The 23,552-nt window shown below is 40.7% G+C and overlaps 6 protein-coding genes across 11 annotated transcripts; 2 read left to right on the top strand and 4 right to left on the bottom strand.

Annotated features, from left to right (window-relative positions):
* Window positions 1-302: 302 nt before the first annotated feature.
* LOC134192664 (arrestin domain-containing protein A-like) lies at window positions 303-4,141 on the bottom strand. Its single transcript, XM_062661413.1, has 12 exons — window positions 4,000-4,141; window positions 3,857-3,930; window positions 3,670-3,786; window positions 2,848-2,910; window positions 2,680-2,786; window positions 1,519-1,643; window positions 1,364-1,460; window positions 1,185-1,309; window positions 1,034-1,115; window positions 883-978; window positions 727-814; window positions 303-513 (listed from the first exon to the last, which is right to left on the bottom strand). The coding sequence occupies exons 1-12, from the start codon at window positions 4,059-4,061 to the stop codon at window positions 479-481; spliced, it is 1,071 nt and encodes a 356-aa protein (XP_062517397.1). The 5' UTR covers window positions 4,062-4,141; the 3' UTR covers window positions 303-478.
* Window positions 4,142-4,179: 38 nt separating this feature from the next.
* LOC134192662 (uncharacterized) lies at window positions 4,180-8,009 on the top strand. The gene is made up of 12 exons (XM_062661411.1): window positions 4,180-4,325; window positions 4,405-5,114; window positions 5,171-5,692; window positions 5,758-5,883; window positions 5,950-6,183; window positions 6,234-6,315; window positions 6,372-6,448; window positions 6,529-6,666; window positions 6,734-6,865; window positions 6,923-7,071; window positions 7,127-7,286; window positions 7,339-8,009. Exons 1-12 carry the CDS (start codon window positions 4,280-4,282, stop codon window positions 7,681-7,683), a joined length of 2,721 nt encoding a protein of 906 aa, XP_062517395.1. The 5' UTR covers window positions 4,180-4,279; the 3' UTR covers window positions 7,684-8,009.
* A 203-nt stretch (window positions 8,010-8,212) lies between these two features.
* Window positions 8,213-9,952, bottom strand: LOC134192684 (uncharacterized). The gene is made up of 2 exons (XM_062661440.1): window positions 9,875-9,952; window positions 8,213-9,819 (listed from the first exon to the last, which is right to left on the bottom strand). The coding sequence occupies exons 1-2, from the start codon at window positions 9,875-9,877 to the stop codon at window positions 8,512-8,514; spliced, it is 1,311 nt and encodes a 436-aa protein (XP_062517424.1). The 5' UTR covers window positions 9,878-9,952; the 3' UTR covers window positions 8,213-8,511.
* A 238-nt stretch (window positions 9,953-10,190) lies between these two features.
* LOC134192680 (origin recognition complex subunit 3-like) lies at window positions 10,191-14,961 on the bottom strand. 6 transcript variants are annotated; one of them, XM_062661431.1, is made up of 23 exons: window positions 14,870-14,961; window positions 14,741-14,814; window positions 14,588-14,682; window positions 14,366-14,515; window positions 14,160-14,280; window positions 13,408-13,512; window positions 13,280-13,341; window positions 12,974-13,124; window positions 12,824-12,908; window positions 12,598-12,757; window positions 12,429-12,542; window positions 12,227-12,375; window positions 12,103-12,166; window positions 11,700-11,816; window positions 11,551-11,630; window positions 11,413-11,484; window positions 11,261-11,349; window positions 11,080-11,189; window positions 10,922-11,019; window positions 10,787-10,859; window positions 10,546-10,734; window positions 10,387-10,487; window positions 10,191-10,329 (listed from the first exon to the last, which is right to left on the bottom strand). In XM_062661431.1, the coding sequence occupies exons 3-23, from the start codon at window positions 14,618-14,620 to the stop codon at window positions 10,224-10,226; spliced, it is 2,229 nt and encodes a 742-aa protein (XP_062517415.1). In that variant the 5' UTR covers window positions 14,621-14,682; window positions 14,741-14,814; window positions 14,870-14,961; the 3' UTR covers window positions 10,191-10,223. The 6 variants fall into 6 exon arrangements, with proteins under 6 accessions (XP_062517415.1, XP_062517418.1, XP_062517419.1 ...); XM_062661434.1 differs by having other exon boundaries at window positions 10,796-10,859; XM_062661435.1 differs by having other exon boundaries at window positions 11,700-11,774.
* Window positions 14,959-19,542, top strand: LOC134192685 (uncharacterized). Its single transcript, XM_062661441.1, has 5 exons — window positions 14,959-15,068; window positions 15,141-15,389; window positions 18,779-19,106; window positions 19,161-19,271; window positions 19,335-19,542. The coding sequence occupies exons 1-5, from the start codon at window positions 15,011-15,013 to the stop codon at window positions 19,522-19,524; spliced, it is 936 nt and encodes a 311-aa protein (XP_062517425.1). The 5' UTR covers window positions 14,959-15,010; the 3' UTR covers window positions 19,525-19,542.
* Window positions 19,543-19,822: 280 nt separating this feature from the next.
* Window positions 19,823-23,547, bottom strand: LOC134192681 (stimulated by retinoic acid gene 6 protein-like). Its single transcript, XM_062661437.1, has 18 exons — window positions 23,348-23,547; window positions 23,233-23,284; window positions 23,073-23,158; window positions 22,852-22,982; window positions 22,397-22,517; window positions 22,273-22,336; window positions 22,043-22,206; window positions 21,892-21,971; window positions 21,771-21,832; window positions 21,509-21,665; window positions 21,373-21,448; window positions 21,228-21,303; window positions 21,109-21,157; window positions 20,943-21,045; window positions 20,772-20,873; window positions 20,543-20,706; window positions 20,367-20,483; window positions 19,823-20,301 (listed from the first exon to the last, which is right to left on the bottom strand). The coding sequence occupies exons 1-18, from the start codon at window positions 23,461-23,463 to the stop codon at window positions 20,054-20,056; spliced, it is 1,968 nt and encodes a 655-aa protein (XP_062517421.1). The 5' UTR covers window positions 23,464-23,547; the 3' UTR covers window positions 19,823-20,053.
* Between the last annotated feature and the right edge of the window lie 5 nt (window positions 23,548-23,552).

Genomic DNA, 23,552 nt, shown 5'->3' with positions numbered 1-23,552 from the left:
TCTGTCCATCATGTGTATCTTCTGATGTTCAGGTTGCTTGCTTGTAAGAAAGTAAACTATGTCTTTCTGCCTCTCTGTTTGTTTGTCTGTGTATGTATGATGACACGACTATAACTGAACCTGAAATGTGACAAGGCATATGATGTGGGGTGTTAACCTGATGAGATGTGGTGAATCTCTGGACCTTGTAGTACCTGTGCTTGCTTGAATGCGCGTGCGCGTGCACACACACACACACACCATGGCAGTAAGTATCACTAACTGAAATTAATTAAGCTTATCATAAACACAGCACAACACACTGAGCCACCAAAATATGAAGATTTATCATCACTAGTATCAGCTTCCTAATTCATTTCACGTAGCAATATAATGCGAACACCCTGACTTGAACCTGCTGCTTACCGATAATTATGAACACGAAATACAGTTAATCAGTCAGCAAACTCTTGGGGGACACTCCACGACGGGATTGACGTTAGAAACCAGGAATTCCAGCAAAAGCCTGAGATGCTGTAAACAAATGAGAATAACCATGTGCCTCTTTGAACATTGAGTTTGTGTTCACAGAGGTCTGGACGGATGGATGGACGGACACACACACACACACACACACACACCACATTTGCTCATTCCAACGTACAAACCTGATACTCACACTACTAACACTGAAGAGAATTCTAGTCTAATAGACAACGGGTTTTCAGCAGACCAGCAATGTCTTACCGAGCACCTCAGGTGCCACTCCATAGGGGCCAACAACTTGAGTCTGGACGCACTGAGACACCCACGACGGCGGTTGCCATTGCTGCCACTGAAATTTGTCAACAGCAAAGTGTTAGTTAGCTCTACTCCAACTTGAATCAACTCTCACTGCATTACCTGAACGTTCACTGGCGCTAAGATCTGTACAGGTGCATGGATTTCAATATCAGGAGCCCATGGTACTTGCATTTCAATATCGACATGGTAACTGCACTGTAATCAACAATCAGGCCACTCGAGTGGGTGAACACTCAAGACCGAGTCTTACAGAAACGACACTGCCACCAGTGGTCGGCTGCAGTTCTTTGTGGCTGCTTCCTGTCTTGCTGAAGAGTTCCAGTGGAACGTCTCTGCATGGACAAGAACAAGAATGTCTAACATCTGTAACAGCTCGACCAATGTGTTTCCAAGCCAAATACCTTGATTTATTGGAATTAGCAGGGCATCCATCGTACTTGTTCTCGCACACTGTATCGATGAGTTTCAACGAGTCGTGGTAATTTCGATCATCGTCTTTCCCTTTTAACGTGATGACACGCATGAGCTGCAATGGAAAACTGAGAGGCAGTGCATTGGCATCGATGTATCAGCGACAAACCTTCACTGCAAAGTTTTCAATATCGACAGCCGACTGGTTGTCAACGTCGACGTGAATCTGTGCTGTCTCTCCCGCAAAGTAGGAATTTTTGTCCATCCTGAAGGCAAGAAAAGAGGATTACCGTACATACTACTAGAATGTGAGTGACCACTAACGTTGCCTGGACGAGTACATCACCACGTGGGATGCAGCAGCAAGTGCGGACGGTCCCCTGTTTGTCATACCTCACAGGCTCGACGGGTTTCCGCAGTTCGCTGTACACGATGAGAGGCTGCTTCACCTGCATCACACATGACAGTCTCACTGTTACAGATTACATCAATAACATATGTACTGTAGAGATACAGTATGTTTGCATACTAACAACTCGGCAAGAAATAACATAAATCATGAAAGTTTAGTTCTGATTCAAATACAAATGACTCTTGCTAATCGTTTGTCACTTCTCGTCCAACTTTCATAGTCATATGTGCTGTGTGTGTGTGTTTGTGTGTATGTGTGTGTGTGTGCGCGCGCATGCATGCATGCGCACAACTGTTTCCCATGAAAATGCATCAGCCTTTGGATGCTTATTCACATTCTGACTATGCCATACTCAACAATACAAACACCTACACTTCATACATATTGAAATGGTCCGTCCCACCTTCAACCCAAAATTACAATAACTGGCATTAGGAAAGTCACCGCAACATGCTACTAACATCATTTTAAAGCCCTCAGCAGTGCCGTTCTTCTAAGATAGACATCGTGCCAATTTCCAGTATATCAATTAGTACATCAATGAGTTGACCAATGAACAGTCAGAACATGATTAGAGGTAGTACCTGTAGTTTAGAAACGTTTAGCTATCAGAAGCAGTAACAACTGTAAACGTTATTGATAAATAGTCTAAACTGATCAATAGCTTTCGGAAACATTTCCCTACCGAGAAAAATTCTCCAATTCTTTGACTTTAAATCATCAGTGTGTCATGTATTCAATGCTAGTGATGGTTTTATGTTCATGTCACACACACACACACACACACACACACACACACACACACACACACACACACACACACACACACACTACAAAATGCCCTCGCACAAGTAGGTTCTGGGGTTGAAGCTAGATGGGATGGACTCTAGTGTAAAATGTATGGTTCACTGCAAGTGGTACGTTTGTTCATCTAGACCAACGACATGACGTACCATAGCCTCTGAATGATAGCAGCTAAAGCATATTGCAACACATATATATTAATTAGAACGAAAACACATTGAATCTGTTGCAAGACATGAGCTGACATAACTATACATGTCATCACTTGCCTGTAGATCATGTTTTGTTCCTGGAATGTCTACCTCTGCCTTGACCCTGTATTTGATCGCAGCTTTCCACACCTCGCCGTGCTGCTTATCCTCTTTCGAGAACACGCCTGAATAATCATGCAAAATAACTATTTACAAATGTACTTATAAGTCGGCAGAGATTCTTACCAGGGAGACTTTGTGGTAAGGTGTACTGGAATGGATATGCAAAACAGCCCATTGGAAAACCACCTTTCATAAAACACAGTCATCTCACTCGGATTATGCCATAAAATCCACCACTCATAACACTGGGTTTGCGTTGAAATCAATACTTGCTCACATGATCACGTGCACTGAAGTAATTGCTAAGTAGTTGGGTGGAGCAAGAAAATAGCAAACAAAGTCAATGCACAGATACATGTAGTCACAGGAAACTGAGAAGCATTACAGTCTAGCTGGTGTAAAACTGATGAGCAAGAGAAGAAACAACTGGATAGCAGCTGAGGGTTTAGCACTTGAATGCTTCTTCATTGGTTCAAGGCCAACAGCACGAACAATCTTTCATACAAGATTTCTTCTTACATGTGTCTTATGACATGACATTAGGTATGCCTGGACCACTCCCCCAAGAAATTCTAATGACAATGAAGATGTCTGGCACTATAATGTAGCGGAAATGCTGCAATCATCCTGTCACTTCAAAAACCTCAACCAGACAAACTGTCTGACCCCTAGAGCTGCATGGCAATTAAGCGTATGCTTATCTCAACAGCTGTGCTGCGCTTATTGGAGTTTAGAAATTTGATGATTAATTCACTAGACCACACTACAGTATATGTTCAAAGTTTTAGCTTAATTAAACGACACTGATATGATTACAACTGGTAATAAATTAGTGTGTGTGTGTGTGTGTGTGTGTGTGTGTGTGTGTGTGTGTGTGTGTGTGTGTGTGTGTGTGTGTGTGTGTGGTTTGGTAGACACAAAATTCAAAATCAATAAATTGATTACCTGGATAATCAATGAGACGTATCTCTACTTTGAAGAATTCCTTCTTGCCCTTCATCTCGCCCTGCCGCGACACATACCGGTCTTCGTCCTGTTCATTGTACGTGTACTCCCAATCACCTAGGCAGTGACGATGGCGCATGCGGCGGATTTCGCTACAACTACACGTACATACCCCACAGTTACTTACATTTCTCCAGACCCTTCACCTTCAGTTTCATTCCTTTCGACGCAATAGGTCTCACGATGTTTAGATAAACACACCTAAAGATAAGAAGGAAAGAGAAAGTTGACACGACTAGCTAGGGCGTCGTCACATTCCGTTCAACTTACCCATAAACTGTTTCGCCCGCGATATACTCTCCCTTGTTCGTACGAACGAATATCTGGTTCATTGTGCTGCACGTGTACCTACTAGCTCAACCGGGCGCTTGACACGTTATTTAGAACGCCTGACACCGGGTTAGCGTTGAAATCAATACTTCCTTCCAAATATGGTAACATCACGTGCACTGCAGTAATTGTTGTGTAGAGAGGGTGGAGCTAAAACCAGAAGTGAAATCAAGAGCTTCCTCTTGTTTGCGAACTCCTTGCCTGGTTGTCTGCACGGCAAATGATGATGGCATGCGGAGTTGTACACGGAATGTGGACGAGAAATAGTACGTTGTAATAATGCGAATGATTGTTTACATATGTAATGGAGGGTGGTACCGTCACGACTGTCTTCTTGCCTTCCAGTGCTTCTCTTGATCGGCCTACTTGCTACTTGTTCACTAGGAGCTAACACAAGTACATCAATATCTGCTACAGCAACCGCTTTGCAATACTGCGAGCCGTACTCTTTCACATGTTCGTCGCTAGTCGCTGCTAGATTACCAGCAAGTCTTGTTGGTACGTGTACGGTGGCCTCTCTGACAGCGAATGCTGCAAGCAAAGCTTCAGAGTCAACAGTTACAGACTTCCTAACTGAGATGATAGTGTCCAGCCCTAGTTTTGCGACTGCGACAATGTCAACGACCTCGGCAAACAAACCTACCAACAGTCTAGTGTATCCAAGCAGCCAGTTGAGTACACGTACTACTATTGACTTTCTTGATGTAACATCGGAAAACAAAACTTTGACTACCGACTTCCTTGAAATAATATTGAGCACTTATTCTGTTGCTTCTACTCCTCGAGCGACACTCCTGCCCCCCAGATATCTCACATTGGAGTTGAGGGTGTCATTCGACCAATTTCTTTATTGTCAATTTCTCTCTGAGTTCAACTGTGTGTACAATCTATTTGACCCTGAAGATGTGTTAGTTAGGAACATACCACAAACTATGAATGTGAGGATCTATTTGCAGAATGTTGCCACAAATGATCAGTTCATTGCAAACTTTCTCATGGTTTGGAATAATGAAACCAGAAGACGAGAAGTCTTTAGTTGTTTCATTCGAAATCAGGTCTGTCTCATTGATCTATACCTGGGTTAGTGCTTTATAGTTTCGGTTTGATTCAGATAAATGGATATCAATTACAAGATGAACTTTCATCATCAGCAAGACAACTGACAGGCACTCAGTTATATACAGCTGTTGCCACTGCATCAATAGTCACTGCATCACTACCTGCTCTAGCCATACCCACTGTATCATATTTCAGAACACCAACATCCACTATGTCAATCTTGACTGTGTCAGTACCCACTCCACCAATACCTACTCCATCAGAAACCTCTTCCATGTTTATGCCGTCAACACCAACTATACCCAAAGCTCGTCCATCTAAGTATCTAAAACTGGAGCTGAGAGTGCTGTCAAATCAATTTAAGGGAGAGCTTTTCCTGGAGCAGTTTCGAAAGTATATAACGTTTCAACCTGATGATGTAGTTATAGAGCCAGTTCCTGACTCTGACAACGAGATTAGAATCTTCATACCTGATGACGCAGCTAAGAACAGTGAATTTATTGACAATTTTCAACAAGTGTGGGATAACGCTGCAACAAGAACAACAATACTTGGTCCTGCTGTCACTGCTCAGGTACGAAACAGACAGAAACTAGACAAATCTGTCATGTAACCATTAACCGTGGGTGTCACTTACAGATTATTGGGTATGAAGTTGTGACTGATGAGAGTTCGGTTGGTCTACCTGATTGGGGTATTGCTTTGATTGTCGTATTTCTCCTAGTTGCATTTGCTGCTGCATTCTTTTTCATATTTGTGTTCACTGTAAGTTAAGTAATTTGATGAAATATCTTTTTGTTTGAAAAGTTGTCCATAGTCATATCATTGTAGCGGTCAAACAAGAAAACAAGACGTAGGCAGAGCAAACGAGGTGGTGTTGCTCCATCTGATAGTTTTCATATGCATCGTGTACCACGAAAAGAGAGCACCGATACACAGAATATTAGACGATTCACATCTAGGCTGGACAGTGATTCTCATCTAACAGTCCGGACAAGACGTCTGGATGTTGTAGGACTCGGTAAAGCTTTGGAAACAGAAGACCAGCTGATATCGGAGTATCAGGTATTAACATCACTTCATGTTGTCAAACAAACTGTAATGTCATCTTTCAGAGTATTCCACCGATGATGGCGTCAGAGGAGGACATTCCACGTGACTGCCAGAACAAGAACAGATACAACAATGTGTTACCATGTAAAATGTTAAAACAACAGTTTGCTCACTTCAATCAAATTGATTCTTATCTGTAGCTCCACACACTCGAGTGCCGCTGTTCCTACGTTTTGGGCAACCAAATTCAGACTATATCAATGCAAATTATGTCAGGGTACTTTACATGCGGACTGCTTGCCACATTTAGTCACAGTTCTAACTATTGTTGTAATCTTATTACTATTTCTGATTCAGGGGTTTGATAATTCACAAAAGACATACATAGCAACACAAGGGCCAATAGAATCAACCATTGACGATTTCTGGCGCATGATTTGGGAACAGAATTCCAGGGTCATTCTAATGGTGACTGGTTTACAAGAACGAGATGTGGTAATAACAATTTGCACGCCGCTGTGTTGGTACACCCATCGTGTAATTGCCATGTTTACTAATTCAGCCAAAATGTGCTAAATATTGGCCTGACGACAAACAGAAAACCCTTTTCTATGGTGAACTTGAGGTCACATTTGTCAGTTCTGAAGTCAAAGGCAACTTCACTAAAACAATATTTTCTCTGTCACATATGGAGGTGCTATAATTGTCAAATATTAGAGGTAAAACAAATATTCAATTTTTTTTCTATCAGAAAGAGGAAGATCACCAAGTGAGTCACTACTGGTTCACGTCATGGCCAGACTTTGGGGTGCCAGAAGACCCATCAGATCTGACAAGCTACATTGAGACTGCCAATGAGAGTATAACATCAAGCGTAGGACCTGTTATTGTTCACTGCAGGTAAATATTGTAAAACCAATTTATTTAAATTTTATCATGTGTTATCAACATGCAGTGCTGGCATTGGACGAACTGGAGTACTCATTGCTGCTCATATTGGAATGCAAGACCTAGAGGCTTCAAAGCATTGTGATGTCCTGCAGACAGTGTGGTTGATGAGACAAGACCGTGGTGGGTCAGTGCAAACCAAAGATCAGTACATTTTCATCTACATGGTAAGATCACTTTGGCCGCCATCTTTCATGAGCTATAACCACACTGTTTCAGGTACTTTATGCATATGCAACTTACCTGGAAAGCCTTGACAAACTAAATCAAGAGGCAAAACAAGAGCCAATTCTTGGTGCAACCACAAGTGGTTCAACCAATAAGGAAGACCATCGTCGACTTCTCTCTGCTAGTAGTGCTACTAGTAGTAATGAAACAGACTACCCAATTGACACAGCTGCACAAATCAACGAAGGACTTGAAGAGCAGTTGCCAACATCTGTTCCTGACAACAACAAGAGCAGAGGATCAACCCCAGATTCGGAAGGAAAACAAAACAGCAGCCAAGCTGCAAGGACAGACACGACCCATGTAGAAAAGGCTGATACATCAGTCTGGTCATAGCCTAATAGCTGAGAATACATAGTTATGCAAGTCCAGCACATTATCGTTATCATTTGCTGACTAGACTACGCAATGTCATGTCACCATTGGAGAATTACGTATACATGAACTTGATCTAGTGGAACTTGTAGCTGGCAACTTTTCTGTGAAGACACCATTGGTTTATGAAGTCTTTAGTATGGATTGTGGAAATATAAAATCATAACAAAAGGGCCCTTTTATTAATTTTTCGTCCTTGTAAGAATTTGATATTTGGTGTGTACTGGTTTGTGAGTGTGCATGCTACGTAGTGCAGAGAGGAACAGTCTTACCCAGTACTAGCCACAATGCTGTTGAAAATAGCAATAATAACTAATACTAATGAGTTTAATCAATCACTGTGATGAAGCATTAAAGATAGCAGATACCGCTGGTAGGAAAAAACCTATCCCAACCTTTAGTGTACACTACCGTCATGGTCAACTGCTTGTCTAAGGACCTCTGTAGTACTGTATAGCCACTGACAATTAATTAAAGCAACTTGCTAATAAATAAATTATCAATTCTGTTCAAAACTAATTTGTTACAATTCTTCCAATCCTGCAATCCTAAAAACGGTATTGCTAAATAAGTGACCACATAAAATCGGCACACATGCAGTGTGCAAAGTGCTCAGACCAATAATACTTACCACACAAAAGATTTAGCACCCTGTAATTTCAAAATCCAGTGCAACCAATGCAATACCTCAGCTAGGATCAATTAGCTATGTCCAGCAAGTAAACTGCATAAGATGCAAATCACCGAAAAAACCCAACAATTAACCCGATCAGTTCAAAAATTAATCACTCAGTGGCTAGGCACAAGATAGAGTGGTGCATTGTCTGTGGCAACAATGAGAAGACCTTGTTTGTCTGTACAAAGCTGAGGAAGATTTTGGCCAACGTAATTAACCTGACTGTAGCAGATCACTGATGTAGCCAGTTGTACATGAATGAGACAAGGAATCTGAGAATCATCACTACACCACACAACAACAGGTCCTTCTGACGCAGATGAACAATAAAATTGGACGACGTGTAAGTAGTCACGTGCTGTGTTAAACACATGCTTCACTGTACAACCGTCAAGAATCTTGTTAAACGTCTGAGCTGCAAGGTAGGTTGGCTTGGGTTCAAACACCGGGTTCCTTCCAGCATAGTAGGTGTTATATACTGTTCCAAAATGATGTTCTGTGTATGTCTGGTTAGTGCCATCATTGACCCAATCATACCAAATAGACAATGACATGTTATTGAGCATGTTGTTGAGCCACATGCGAGGCAAGACTTTCGACTGACGAGTGACATCATAATGAGGATATCGTGCTGAGTAACCCCACTCACTAGAGATAGCTAAAACTGATCTATTAGTGTAGTTGTGAATCATTTCATGAAGCATCTGTAAGTCTGCGGTAGCATCTTCAGGTGGATTATTTCTATAAGGATGAACTGTGACTGCATCCCAATAGTCAAGCAGACCAGCTTCAAAACATGCCTTTAAAAAAATCCAGTCCATTCCTGCAGTTGCTGGACCCACATATGATGCACTACGATCAGCATTCTTGACTGCCTTTCCCACATCAACTGCAAGCTGAATGTACTGAGTCACATTAGCAGTTGGTTTCCAGAATCCTCCATTTGGCTCGTTCCACATCTCCCACAAAATATTGATGGGGCCACGAGAAAAGTGCTTCACAGCAGCTGCAGCAAAGTTAGAAAATGCAATTCTTCCTTTGTCACTGTGTGGAGGTAACCCACCATCATACAGTGGATTGCCGTAATCAAGAATGTAAATTGCTGACAAGTTGTATTCTGCAAGATCAGCAGACAGCTCATCATATAGAGAAAAATTAAATTGTCCTTTTGTGGTCTCTATAACATCCCATGCAAAGTCCATTCTAATCCAATGAACACCAGTTTCTCTCAGCATCTGCAATGCTCCTGCGGGTGGATGACCTCGGTAATGTATGTTGATGCCAAATGAATGAGCCCCTTGTGGTGGAAAAGGTGGTAAAGCAGCATAGGCAAGAGATATAGACACTGTTAGCAGAACCACAATAACACCTGCCATGCTTTCAATAGTCACGTGATGGTCAGAAGGTAAACAAGTGTGATACTATGTAAATTTGGAGTCACAAATAGTATCACTTTGAATTGGATACATATCCTACCATTTTGGTTGTCCAAAATGCTGCTCATTTGTAGTGTTCAGTGTAGTTGCGATAGTAAAGAATGTTGTTCTTCCTTAATGCTAACAGTTACACATGAAATGCCATGTCCAGTCTTCAGCAAAATAACCAGATGTCTGTCATCTTAGTCACATGAGCCATGCATGACCAACCACTGATATCACTACTTTGTCTTAAAATGGGACTAACCATTCTTACATTAATTTAGCCTCATAAGATTTCAAAACTAAGTTAAAAATTGAAACAGTAATGTCAAATGAATTATTAAAAAGTCGTGAAATAAAATAATGAGAGTTTCACTCACATTCCTTTCTAGTACATACTAATGATGCTAGAACAAACCCCACGTCAATCTCTCTACATGATCAGTCTTACGCTTCGTTGCTTTCACAAAGCCGAGAAACTGCAACTCAGACACAGCACGAATAAACCTGGCACTGCAAAATAAAAATCTGATCAGACCTAACGCCAACACCAACACTCCAATCAAATACTGTAAGTTTGTGTTTATCTCCGCCTTTTTCCTCAGTTTTGCTTGTTTACGTTTTGATCTATCCACAGTCTCTTCCAGTTGACTGACAACAGAGATAAAAGCCTATTCATGTATCATATGTCACAAATAAGTCAATTCTAAGTACCTACAGACTGATCACCTGCATCCAGTCATACAGGTTGATGAGTCTACTACACTCTTCATACAACTTGTACACAATACAAGTATCCGGCCAGTGTGGATCAATGCCTGAAGGGCTGTGTGATTTTTTATGTCTAGTTGTCTTTAGGTAACTATATGGGTCAGTCAGAGCTCTCTGTAATGCAGCTCTGTGACTCAGACTCAACATCTGTGATACACACCAATAACAAACACCTCACATATATAGTAAACGTCCTTACTGAGCCTACTGAATTTGAGTCGAAGTAAAATATTTCATTTAGTGGCACAGACTTAGAATGTCTAAGACAAGACCTACGTTCAAAAATACAAGGCTGATTATTGTCGAGTGTAACATAGCAAATAATAGTACTCACTTAAAGAACAGTTCCAACCAATCACAAACCTGGTTTACTGCTTCTTTGGCAAGCTGGCGCGATAAATTGCTTTGCTTATTTGTTGCTCGTTGAAGATTCTAGTAACATAACCATAATTTTTATTATACACAAACCAGTTGCTAATTTAGTACAAATACATTTGCAAGTAACATCTTCCTTTCTGCGGTTGTCTTTGCTTGAATTGACAATTCTTCACAAGCACTGGTTTTTGTACTACCTTCAGTATCATTCACAGAGCAAGAGTTATCTAAGAGACCAAACACTGCTAATGTTACAATGTAACGTAATAGCCTTTCAATGGCCACTGCTTTCCAATACCTGCAGATGTAGTTGACAACTGAACTTGCTGAGAGCGAAGAACTTCAATTCTCTGGTTAAGTTCCACCTCATCATTTTTCAAACCAATACTGTATCAGACAAAACTCCCAACTTATAGTCCCCCTATATATAATGTGTTCATTAAACTCCACCTCTCTGAAGCAGTTTTCAATTCAGACAGACAAGGCTCAAGCCATTCCACAATGACCTCGCTACTGGCTTGTCTACCGACACATAGTTACAAAATGAGACGATCTTATATTAACTAAGGATAATCAAGTATGTTATACCTTAACAGATCAATAGTTCTCTGCAACTTCTTTTCCATAGTTAGCTCTGGTGTTTGTACAGCAACATAAAGCTCCCACAGCTGCACCACATCACAAAAGTAATGTCAGAGTGCTTGTCAACAAATTAGATTAAGATTAACATTTCTTGCCTTGTTGCCCAGCAAACTCTTTGGTAGTTTCGAAGTTAGGTGGTGTAAGCACCTTGTGCCTACATGGTGTCTGATCTGATAATTAGACACATCATCTAGCAGTGTGACAACTGTCTTCTGAAAATGGCATCAGAAGGAATAAGTGCATGTATGCCATCATTACAATAGAATTAGACCCACTTAACAACTGCGCATGCCTGTGTCACTTACTCACATGCTTTACTGTGTAAATCATTACAAAAACATCACCAAAATCAATACATTAAATCTTGAATATGTGAGGTAACCATTAACTTAAAATACACATTCATTCCAACACAAAAAAACTACAACACATCACACATGACACAGTTCAGTTCCCTATTAAGTTCCACATTAAGTCTTGCCACTTACACACGTATACCTTTGCATGATTGTCATCCAGCAGCAAGATTTTCTGCTCCAGAGGAGTTGATTCTTCTACAAACCTTTCACACAGCACATATACATGCACTTCATTGTCCACGTTAAAACACGAGTATATGTACTTTCTGAAAGATCTCAGTGATCTGATCTGATCTAGCTGTTCATGTGATAACTCTTCAAGTATTGCTTGCTGTTTCGTCTTATCATTCAGCACATCAAACTGACAAAGCATACTAGCCGGCATCTTTGAAAAATGCTCAAGCATCGCTACCTATTGCATTCTTACATTAGATAAATTACAAACCACCTTATCTGATCACCAACCTGAAGTCCCTTGTTGACTTGATGTATAGAATGGGTGTAGAATAAGAACTGTTCAGCGAGTTCTTGCAAAAGATTGTGTCCAATCTTGAAAGGCAAGTCTGGACTGAAAAGCACCTGAAACATTGTTGTCAACTTCGTGTCACGCATCGTTTCAATCAATCTTTCAAACCTTGTCAACAAATTGATCAAACAGCATTGATGCTGATATACATTGAAAAACTTCCAGTCGTAACACTGATAATGAAGATCGAGAAAGACATTCGTCAATAACACTGACCGACGTCTGAATTCCCAAAATAATAAAAAGTGGCAATTTGTCCACATAACGACTATTAGCAACATAATAGATGTATGATAACAAAATGTTTGATTTCTTGTTTTGCCAAAATGCTAACCTGCAAATTTGGAGAAAATCTCCCAGTACAACAGAGTGAAAGCCCTCAAAGTCCTCCAACACTACAACTACAGGTGGAGATGCTCCTGAAGAAAGAAAAGTTTGTTCATCGATGTCATACTAAACATATGTACATGAACATCTTTACAACCTGTTAAGTCCTCTCTGATCCTGCACATACTGCCTGTTTCTTGATACCATGCAGAGAGTACAGGCATAGAGAAATTACTGTGCTTAGTCACTTTCTTGTTAGGCGCAGATATAAAAGCCTCCTCTTCTAAATCAGAAGCTTCATCTGTAGACTAACAAAAAATTATTGTGCATGTGCAATTAAGTGTGTGTGTGTGTGTGTGTGTGTGTGTGTGTGTGTGTGTGTGTGTGTGTGTGTGTGTGTGTGTGTGTGTGTGTGTGTGTGTGTGTGTGTGTGTGTAAGTCTACACAACATTAGATTACATACCTGCTCATCATCATCATCTGAAATAAGCTGAGCGGCAAAATGTTTCATTAAAGTCTTCATATCTATAAGATAATAACACAAATATCTATACTTTATATTGTTACTGTATTTGTATACAATAATCGCACTCTGACAGTCTTTAGATGAGAGTGTTGCAATGTGAGGAGTGACATGCTGGCGAATACACTTTATCAACAGATCTAATGGTCCCAAGCTTTCAGTACAAGTAACACCTAAAAAGTAGAAACAACTTTATTTTCATACTTGCTAAATGCTTAGATAAATATGCAACCAAACACTAAAAGATACAAGAAACTGCACGCATTAACCTAAGAGATAAGTGAATACATCTGTTTGCATGACAGTTCTGTCATTGTCAGTGACGACTCCCATGCATGTTGATCCTCATCCCTAGAGACCGATGCTGTGAGAAATCAATAAATGTACATGTAAGCAGTTTGCTTTTCTTGATAGAAGTGAGTAAAACAGCAGCCTACGTCACATACGAAGAAGGGCTGTAAATTAATTTCTGTCACCAAAGTATTGGCAACAGAGTAACCACTGGTATTAGCTTTGATGTATAAAACTGTATGAATTGACAGACGAACAAACAGACAGACAGACAGATAGACAGACAGACAGACAAACAGATAGACAGACAGACAGACAGACAGACAGACAGATGAACGGACAGACCTCTTAGTTAGCTGATTGTTAATTAATTAAAGTAGACTTCAATGTTCCAAATATATTATTGACAGACAGACAGACTGATACACACAGACAGACAGACACAGACAAACAGACAGACAGGCAGACAGACACAGACAGACAGACAGACTATGACCTGACCCTTTACTATCTAGTATTCCTTGCCTACCTGACACTACAGCTGCAACTGGCACGTCAGTCCTCCCTCTGTTCACTTCATCACTATAACTCTTCAACACCAAAGAAACAACACCTGTAATCACGTGGTTATGAGCAGCACTCATAACATCCTAGCCAAGACAACAAATTAACACTAATCTCACAAATTGTCAATGCTTCATCAATCAACCGTAAAATTAATTAGTTTAGTTCTACCTCCAGTTTTCTGTTGAGAACCAATAAGCAAGATTTGTGTGCAGTCAGACGAGCATTAGCAAACTCGTTCGATTCACCTTGTAACTTCGGAAAGCCTTCGCCGTTCGAATTCGTAGAATTGCAACGACGCGCTTCGAACAAAAAACAGCCCTAAACGGAAAACACGGCATCCATACACCCCCTTTCAATAACCGAAGCTGTAAATATCCTAAATTCGCAAACCTGAGTAAACGACGATGTTTCAGCACCCGCCATTTGAATGGAAATCCTCACACAACCTCGCGTGGACGGGACGTCTGCGCTTGCGTGTGCGTCTGCTAAAAAAAGTAGTACGTTGCACCGGGATATGCAATACTATTAGTTAGGTAACCTTACGTCATATTTGACGTAGGGGATGTCCGACTCGAGTTTCAATGTCCAAACATCAGATCGAGTGAAAATGCTCGCAACTACGTATACAAAGTACCACATCTTTCTAGATTTCTTGTTAGCCAGATTAGCCACCTTAAAATTTAGGTAGGACTACACGTAGAGAGGGAAAGTTTTTTATCTAATTAGGTAAGAGATTAGCCGCGCATGTGTAAGGTGTTCTGTTCCGTCCGTTGCCTGTACGCCACTCACTCTGTTGGTCGGTCCTCATGAAGCATGGTAAGCATGTCTAACTACAGATTAGCGCCATATTATCACCAAGAGCAATTTCCATGTAAGTCCTACCCAGAGTTCCTGCGCTGTGTTGTCTTTATCGTCATGTAGATTGTTGTCCTGTCACTTCCAGTGCTCCGCCCTATTGACGGACGTACTATTGCTTTACTTGGGAAAGAAATGGGACGAGATTGGTACCTATGCGGGATTTATCTTGGAATCAGGAATGCCAGTCTGCAGTCGATTCAAGACCGCAACACTAGAAGTCTGGAAACTATGTCCGTCGAGATGTTGGAGCAATGGAAGAAGATGAAGGGAGATTGTGCGTCATCGGAAGAACTTCACGACGCGTTCGTGAAGTTGGGAAGAAGAGACTTAGCAGGTGCGTGTACCATGCGCTCTACGGATCATGACGTAGCTAGCCTATACCGGACAGGAGGTATGCGCGCATGTGACCGAAAATGAAAGATGACGCAATTTAGTAGGCAAACAACAATGCGTGACACGCTGAACAATAAGCTATAGGTCTAGACAAATGCTTCAATTTCTATGCGTTCAGATTGCAACCCACGCGCGTGTGTAATTCTGCATTTGGAATGGTCTTGCGTAGAGTCCCGTATCTAGTTTCGGAACGGCTAGATTCGGACGCGAGATCTTGGTCCAACGCAATTCTGATCTATTCATATTAGGTCCTATTCTGTTCACGCAATTTGAACCCACCCTAGCAGGGACTGTCCCGTGTCACGTGAACAAAACAGTCACAGGAGGTCCCCCTTGAACAGGAAGTCACTGGTGAACAAGAAAGTCCCCTGTGAACAGATACAGCGGGGACTATTCTGCATGTTCACACTAGCCATTAGACTCCTACCCAGTCCTCCTCTGGATAGTGGAACAAAAAGCACCTGTTAAAACACGTGGAGTGTGCATGAGGAAGAGGACTGGATAGAGTCCAACTAGCCATGCAGTGTTCACGGCGACTATCCTGTTCACAGCGGCTGTTCTGTTCACAGACTATTCTGTTCACGGCGACTATTTTGCATGTTCACACTAGCCATGCAGTGTTCACAGGCAACTATCTGTTCATGGTGACTATATCCTGTTTACGGCACCTATTCTATTCACAGCGACTACATATTCTGTTCACGAGCGACTGTTCTAGCTGTCCACAGCGTATTCTGTTCACGGTCGACTACTCTGTTCACATGATCAGAAAAGTCCCAGGTGAGTCTCCCCTATAGCAGGGACTATTCTGTTCAGGTATAGGATAGTCTCCGCTATAACGGGGACTATTCTGTTCATGGTGACTATTCTTGGAAATTAATTGAAGATTGAGACTGTGATCTAGCATTACTATGTTCCTTACAATGAACAAGAACACATTTATAATATTTAAATTGTGTGTGTGTGTGTGTGTGTGTGTGTGTGTGTGTGTGTGTGTGTTTTGTGTGTGAATTGTAAATGTACAGTTTGTCCTATTTCTATACTAGTTTTACGGTATCCGTAGGCACCTTGCGTTTGTGAGTAACACGTCCAACGGAGTTTTCAGATCGTCTACTGAATGAAATGCAGAGTCCTAGCTAGACAATATGTATTTGTTGAACCCTAGCTGTTATGGAAGTAAACATGCAAACTTGCTAGTAGTCTAGATTACGTATATAGGCCTGTTATAGGTAGTCGTCGTTTTGCGATCGTGATCAAGACAATTGAAATGTACAGTCTAGGTATGCACTTAGTTCCATTGTAACAACAGTGCTATGGTATACGTATTTACTGACATAGAAATTGATATCAGAAAACATTGACTATCAACAGTGTTAGATGCAGCACAGTGTAGTAAAGGATTGACCATACTGTAAGTTTTGGACATGTGAATAGTTGACTGTAGGTGGCATTCAACTCCTGAAGGTGTTTCTTGTTTGTCAAGTACACACAGTCCCTAGCTATAATACAAAGGATGGGGTGGCAGAAGGTTATGAAGCGTTTTCTCCGCCGTTCGGTCACTTGCACAAATCGTTCTTACACTCATCTGTAGTCGGACACGGAAACGATTTTTTAAGGTAGGTCCTATCATGAAGTGTGGTCGTGGGGAGGAGAAATTTGAGATTTGTGTACACACACACACACACACACACACACACACACACACACACACACACACACACACACACACACACACACACACATATATACCAAAAGCTCGATGGAGAGCCATATAGGACCACACCCATTTCTGTTGTGCAACCCGGATTAGAAGCCTCGCTACGCTCGGCAATCATACAGAAATTGCTACGCATCGATCGATCTTAGATACAGATTCAAAAAAAGTCTAGTGTTTTGAGTGTGGGGGAGATTGCATAGGCTATTGTGTGCCCATCAAGAAAGCACTAAAGGCAGATCGAGTTCCCAACAGCCATAGGAGCAACATTTCTCAGACATGAGATACACCAATGGCGTAGACACAATTATGACATGAGTTAACTCATATCATAAGTGTACCTAACTCATGTCATAATTGTGTCTATCCCATTGGTGTATCTCATGTCTGAGAAATGTTGCTTCTGTGGCTGTTGGAAACTTGATCTGCCTTTGGTGCTTTTTTATGGGCGCACAATAGCATATGCAACCTCCCCCACACTAAAACACTAGACTTTTTTTAATCTGTTTCTAAGATTGATCGATGCATAGCAATTTCTGTATGATATAGTTATTTAACTGAGGATACTGTATGCCTTCAACAATAGGCGTGAAAGAAATTCATACATATGAGTACCATACTATAATAAATAAAGGACATACAGAACTATACATTTAAAATTCACACAGACACACAATTTAAATATTATAAAATGTGTTCTTGTTTGTTGTGTATGAGGAAAATAGTAATGCTAGATCACAGTTTCAATCCTCAATTAATTTCCCTACCCTAGATGACTTGCTGCTGCTTGCTTACCATCGATCCCTGTTACCAACACGACTTACTATGCATTGCACTATACAGAGAACACTGTAGTTGCTGTAAATTCACCAACTTCTTCCAACCATTTGCCAACTTTCTCTCACAGACACTATACAGTATAGATATCATACCTATCTAGGAATTACGTAATCACTCATGGACAATCAGAAAATTATTAGTTGTAATACGCACATTCCTATAGCGGAGACTATCCTGTTCACGGGGGACTTTTCTGTTCACGTGAACAGAACAGTCGCTGTGAACAGCTAGAACAGTCGCTGTGAACAGCTAGAACAGTCGCCCATGAACAGAATACGTACCCGCGGTGAATAGAATAGTCGTAGACGCCGTGAACAGAATAGTCGCTGTGAACAGGATAGTCGCCATGAACACTGCATGGCTAGTGTGAACATGCAGAATAGTTACCTAACGTCTCTACGTTGCCCTGTATTTCATCCTTACACAATTGCGTTGGACTTAGATCTCTCGTCCGAATCTAGCCGGTATCCGAAACTAGATACGGGACTCTATTCCTGTCAATTCTGGAATAGAGAGAATCTAATCATTCCAAAACGGACGCTCAAAGGGGACAGACGCATTGGCTCTTTTTTAATGATGGATAGTGTCAAGGAATTGTGGCTGAAATTTCTTCTACCTCCATGCATACAGTGGGTGTGGCCAGACCAAATCAGGTTAATTTTAACGATAATAATAACCGCCAAATTTTGAAGATGCACCTGCATGCAGCAGGCAGACAAACTGGTGGACAAAGTTTGTGGGTAGTTGTTTATGTAAACAGTAGTGCATTGTTGCAGAAATGCTGGAAACTGATCCACCACTAAGAGAAAGATGTAATGCATTGGATAAAAGAGAGGTTCAGCCACCAAGACAGACATTGAGGAAATCCTGTACTGCAGGTTGTCATAGAAAAGGCAATCTGTCTAAGTCTACTAGTGCCACTGCAAGCAATGACCGCAAGTCTAGAGACGATTCTTATCTTGATGAGGCCTCTGAACAATGGGATATCGTACGAGCACATCATACAGTGGAATACCAAGCAGTTCAACAACCCATCAATAGGTCTAGCACAGTTTCTCTTCATCCAGTCAACATATTCCCTGGCTACTACGAATTTTTGTCAAGGTTTTTCCATCTTGTGATAGTCACTACAACTTACTCAAGTGTCTTCTCTTACAGAGAACAAGGAACAAGGAAATTATACAGGGCAAAAGACGGTACCTACTTGATTCGGCAGCGTCTTCCAAAATCACAAGAAGAAAAGTTCCATAGGCACACGCTTATGGTTATGTAAGTACAGCAGTTGTTACAGTCACTGAAGTGCACGGAGTTAATAAACACAATTTCTTTTAGAGTTCAAGGTGAAATTTCTAACATTAGGATTCTTATGAAAGAAGATCAGCGGTTGTACTTAGAGTCCAGTGAACTGCCAATTTATTTCAAGACTCTGTTTGAATTAGTTGAATGGCATAAGACAAATAGTTTTATAGATGTATCTGACAAAGGCTGTCACCGTGTTAAATTAATCCGTCCTGTGGAGTAAAACACAACTGGCCAGAGAGGACAGATTTTATCAGATGCTAAAGGACAGATTAGTAACAGCTATCGGATGGTTGGTTTGCACTCAAACTAGTTGTAGAAATGACAATAATATTTATTATAGCATTCGAATTCAGTATACACTATATTGTAGTATCACTCAAGTACGAATCTATTGATGTCTAGCATGACCATTGTTGCCGTGTTATATGGGAACCGAGCACAACGGCACGAGAGGGTCTGGTACGAGGCTAACCATTGCAACTGTCATCTAGGTAAGACACACAAACTTGGCAAGTGGATAATTTGTTCAGAACCACCTGTAATTACAAATATCTCTTTACTGTTGCCAAACTGTTTACCTCTAAAACATTAAGCCTGATCTCCTGAGCATGCTTGCTAAATTCAAAGTAAACCATTAGCAAATCACCTTTCCTTAATGTTGGCTTAGAGTTCAAAAATTAAATGCAAAAACTGCAATGGGAAACTTACTTAGTTACATCTACTAAAGATTGTCAGAATTCATAGTTGTACTAGGCAAGTTCATCTTCTGCTGTCGTAACCAATTTTTCAGTGGATCTAGACTGGGTTGCATCATGACTCAAGCTGAAGCTTCTGGTTAGCAACATGGCATGTTCCAGTTTGTCTACTCTATGATCTCGATATTTTAATAGACTTGGGTTGTTAATCAAAGTGTATGCAACCAACCATCTGTTACGAGTAATCCTTGATCGGTAGCTCAAAAATTGGCTTGTGTTTGAGTGCACACCATAAAGTTCAACTGACAAACACTCCAGATCACGACTACAACACTAAGTTTGCATGAAACCACGAGCAATTACTCACCTTCATCTACAGTAGCCCGAGAACAATCTTTTCTTCGAAGTAAGTACAAAAACGTGACAAGGTATGGGTTGGAGTATGAGTGCTCCAAAAGAAGGTAGCCAACATAACTCCTGTATCCTAAATAATGACAAATATAACTAGTACTGTACCATCACAGTCTCATGCGATCTACAAACCTGGATCAAAGCCTTCCCAACCATTAGGTAGAGTGCAACGATCAAGGCGGTCAATAAGTAGAAGACCTAACACAAGTCCTGTTAGAATGCGTCTCAGGCAAGAGAACAAGCCAATAAGAGCATTGTAGAAAAAAGAGAAGAATGAGATAGAATGGAACAAACGCCTGGTAAACACAACAGGATATATTATGGGTGTGGTGACACAGTCATTATTAATAGTTGGCAGTACCTGTTGGAAATGTTTACATATTTTCCATAATCTGTCAGAAGCACATACTTGGCCAGAAGGAATTGAGCAATAAACAACAAGATGGTAAATACAATAGTGGGTCTATACACATTTTATTAGTATTAGACATAACATACGATCTAAACACACTACAATTCACTTCTTCCTTACAAAAATTGAAGTACGAGATCACCAAATGACACAATGTCAAAGAAAAACAAAAATTCTATTACCAGGAATACAAGAAAGAAGACAAAAGACTGTAGGACAAATCCTGCAGCACATTGAATAAAAACACGTTGATGACAAAATCAAAAAATGCAGCTTGTTTGCTCACCCCACAGCATGTAGCCAATCTGATACCCAGAATACCTCATTGATGCAGTCTAGTCGGTTAGAATAATCAGTCAATTATCACACATTGCTATTAGTCTTACACATCAGAATCAGACACACCATTAGTCCCACTGGCTGGGGCTGTGCTCGAGGTAGAAACGACCTGTCTCCACGATACAAACGCTTCATATGTTTTCTGCATCAAAATTACTGAGTTCAATTACATAAATAATTTTGTTATAGATCACAGTTACATGGTACTAACCTGTAGCAAGCTAGAATATGAAGCAAATGGGCAGCTGTAATTAAAGTGGTCAATGTAACTGCAGTAAGGTAACTATCTACGTGACAAAATTAGACCATCAATCGACTGTGAAATATAATGCTTATTCCTGTCTCACCGGGAATGCTGTCAGCAATGAAGTCAACCAAATTATCATAATACACCTTTACAGAATTGTTAGGGCCTGCATTGCTTGTAGCACTTTTCAGGCTGTCTGCTAGATCATGTATGGAGCCATGGAGGTGTATACCAGTAGCAAATGAAGCCACAGCCAACTGTAAGCAGTAATAATGAACAAAATGAGCACCAATTTACTACAGACCAGAGTCTATATATTTGTGCTAGAAACAAGCCACTTGTAATGTGGTTTGACTGTATACCTCCCACAATGCCACTGCTGCAATCGATGTAGTTACTAGCATCCTAGTAGAGTACCTAAATGCTGATTGAGCAATTCAGTTGTAAAAGTTTCCCCTGCACCACGTATTGACAACAGCTTACTCGGATCCCAGTGATATCTGATGCCATTGATAAATCGAGCATACCATGTAGAGGGCAAGCCAGAAGTGTCATCTAGCTTCCTACAAAATATGTAACAATCAAGGAGGTAAACGTTGTGCAGAAACCATAAACTAGACATGTTCAGCCAAACCTGCACATTCTTTGTTTCACATACTTCCATTCAATAGGAACTCTGTGTTGATCCAAAGGTAAACCAGAACCTTTTTGTGTAATTGTACATAGCTCTTTCACTAACTTATATGCATACCAACAGATAAGATACAATAAGAATAAGGAAGGAAGTTGAGAAAGCACCTAGAAGGCAAAGCATTACAGTAACTGTAGTAACAAGTGCAAACAATACTGTAAATAGATACTTACAGTTGGTGCAATTCCAAATATTCCATTATTGCACTGTACTACAATGGCAGAATTTACCGAAATGCTGTAAACGTAGAAAGTAATCAACTTCTGCAATGCACAATTTATACAATTGTTACATTACATCACAATGCTATAGACCAAACCAATGGTATAGCCAACAAGTTTGACAGGTGCATCAATCCCAGTTACAATAACAGCATATGAAATTGAGATAAGAAATACCAAGGCAATTGCTCGTAGGGCTACAAGAAACATAACAATCATATTCAATACAGACTCGTGCAGACTTGGATCCAGAAGAGTGCTTAAGAAGCAAATTCACCATTCAACTTTTGGTAAATTTATTAATTAACATTACCATTTGGTGTGCGTTTGTTTCGCAGCAAAAATTGGACTTGTGAATTAGGGAAAGAGAGAAGTTGACTGGTTTCACCCTACATACTACTTCACAATCTAGAATGAATGAGTGTGCATACACCGCATGAAGTTAAGAGAATAAATTCTGAGTCTTCTGGATCCTGGGTCTGTCAGATTTATCAAGTCATTGCAATCAATATTCCAGATATCAAAAAGTACTTTGTGTCCAAGGTTCGGATCCTGTGAAAGCGATAGCATTAAAAACCAAATTGATGAGAGCACCAACCATTGCGCAGAATGCAGCAATGTAGGAAAATCGATTAGAGCGGCCTTCCAACAAATTGACTGGTCTGAACAAATAAAAGAAACGACAAGGATGCACAGCGTGCAGATATAGACTGCGTATCAACAGTCTGTACATGTACAAGTCTACATCTTACATCACTAATCCTGGTCTCCCACCAAGAACACTCGGCCAGAGACTGACCCTATTTTGCGACAGCATAATCAGCATCATCAAGCCACACTGAAACAAACGAACCAACATTCTAAATTTAGTTTCCATTTACAGTACGATACAAAATAAAGCCTCTTGCATACCCCTATGCCTCCAAATGTGTAGATGGAATCACCATCCGTCGCGAATTCACATCTGTACAAAAGAATATCACAACAACACCCACCTTAGTTGTGTACAAGATTGTTACAGCCTTACAATGCGCTAACTGGCTCCACTGTTGGCAAAACTTGTGTAGAATTTACCATGTCTACAGCAGCAAGTGCACCTCGAACCCGAACCAGCAAACTGGCGTAAGTAAACGATACGAGCATTCTTGTGCTGATAGTTACCACCGGCGAATACTTCCTGTTCCGTTGCACGTGAGCAGGTACAAACAGATGTGTGATGTGATCATAATTTT

Source organism: Corticium candelabrum, chromosome 16 (genome assembly GCF_963422355.1).
Source record: "Corticium candelabrum chromosome 16, ooCorCand1.1, whole genome shotgun sequence".
NCBI lineage: Eukaryota > Metazoa > Porifera > Homoscleromorpha > Homosclerophorida > Plakinidae > Corticium > Corticium candelabrum.
The sequence above is the reverse complement of the archived record's forward strand: the minus strand, read 5'-3'. Positions and strand labels throughout refer to the sequence as shown.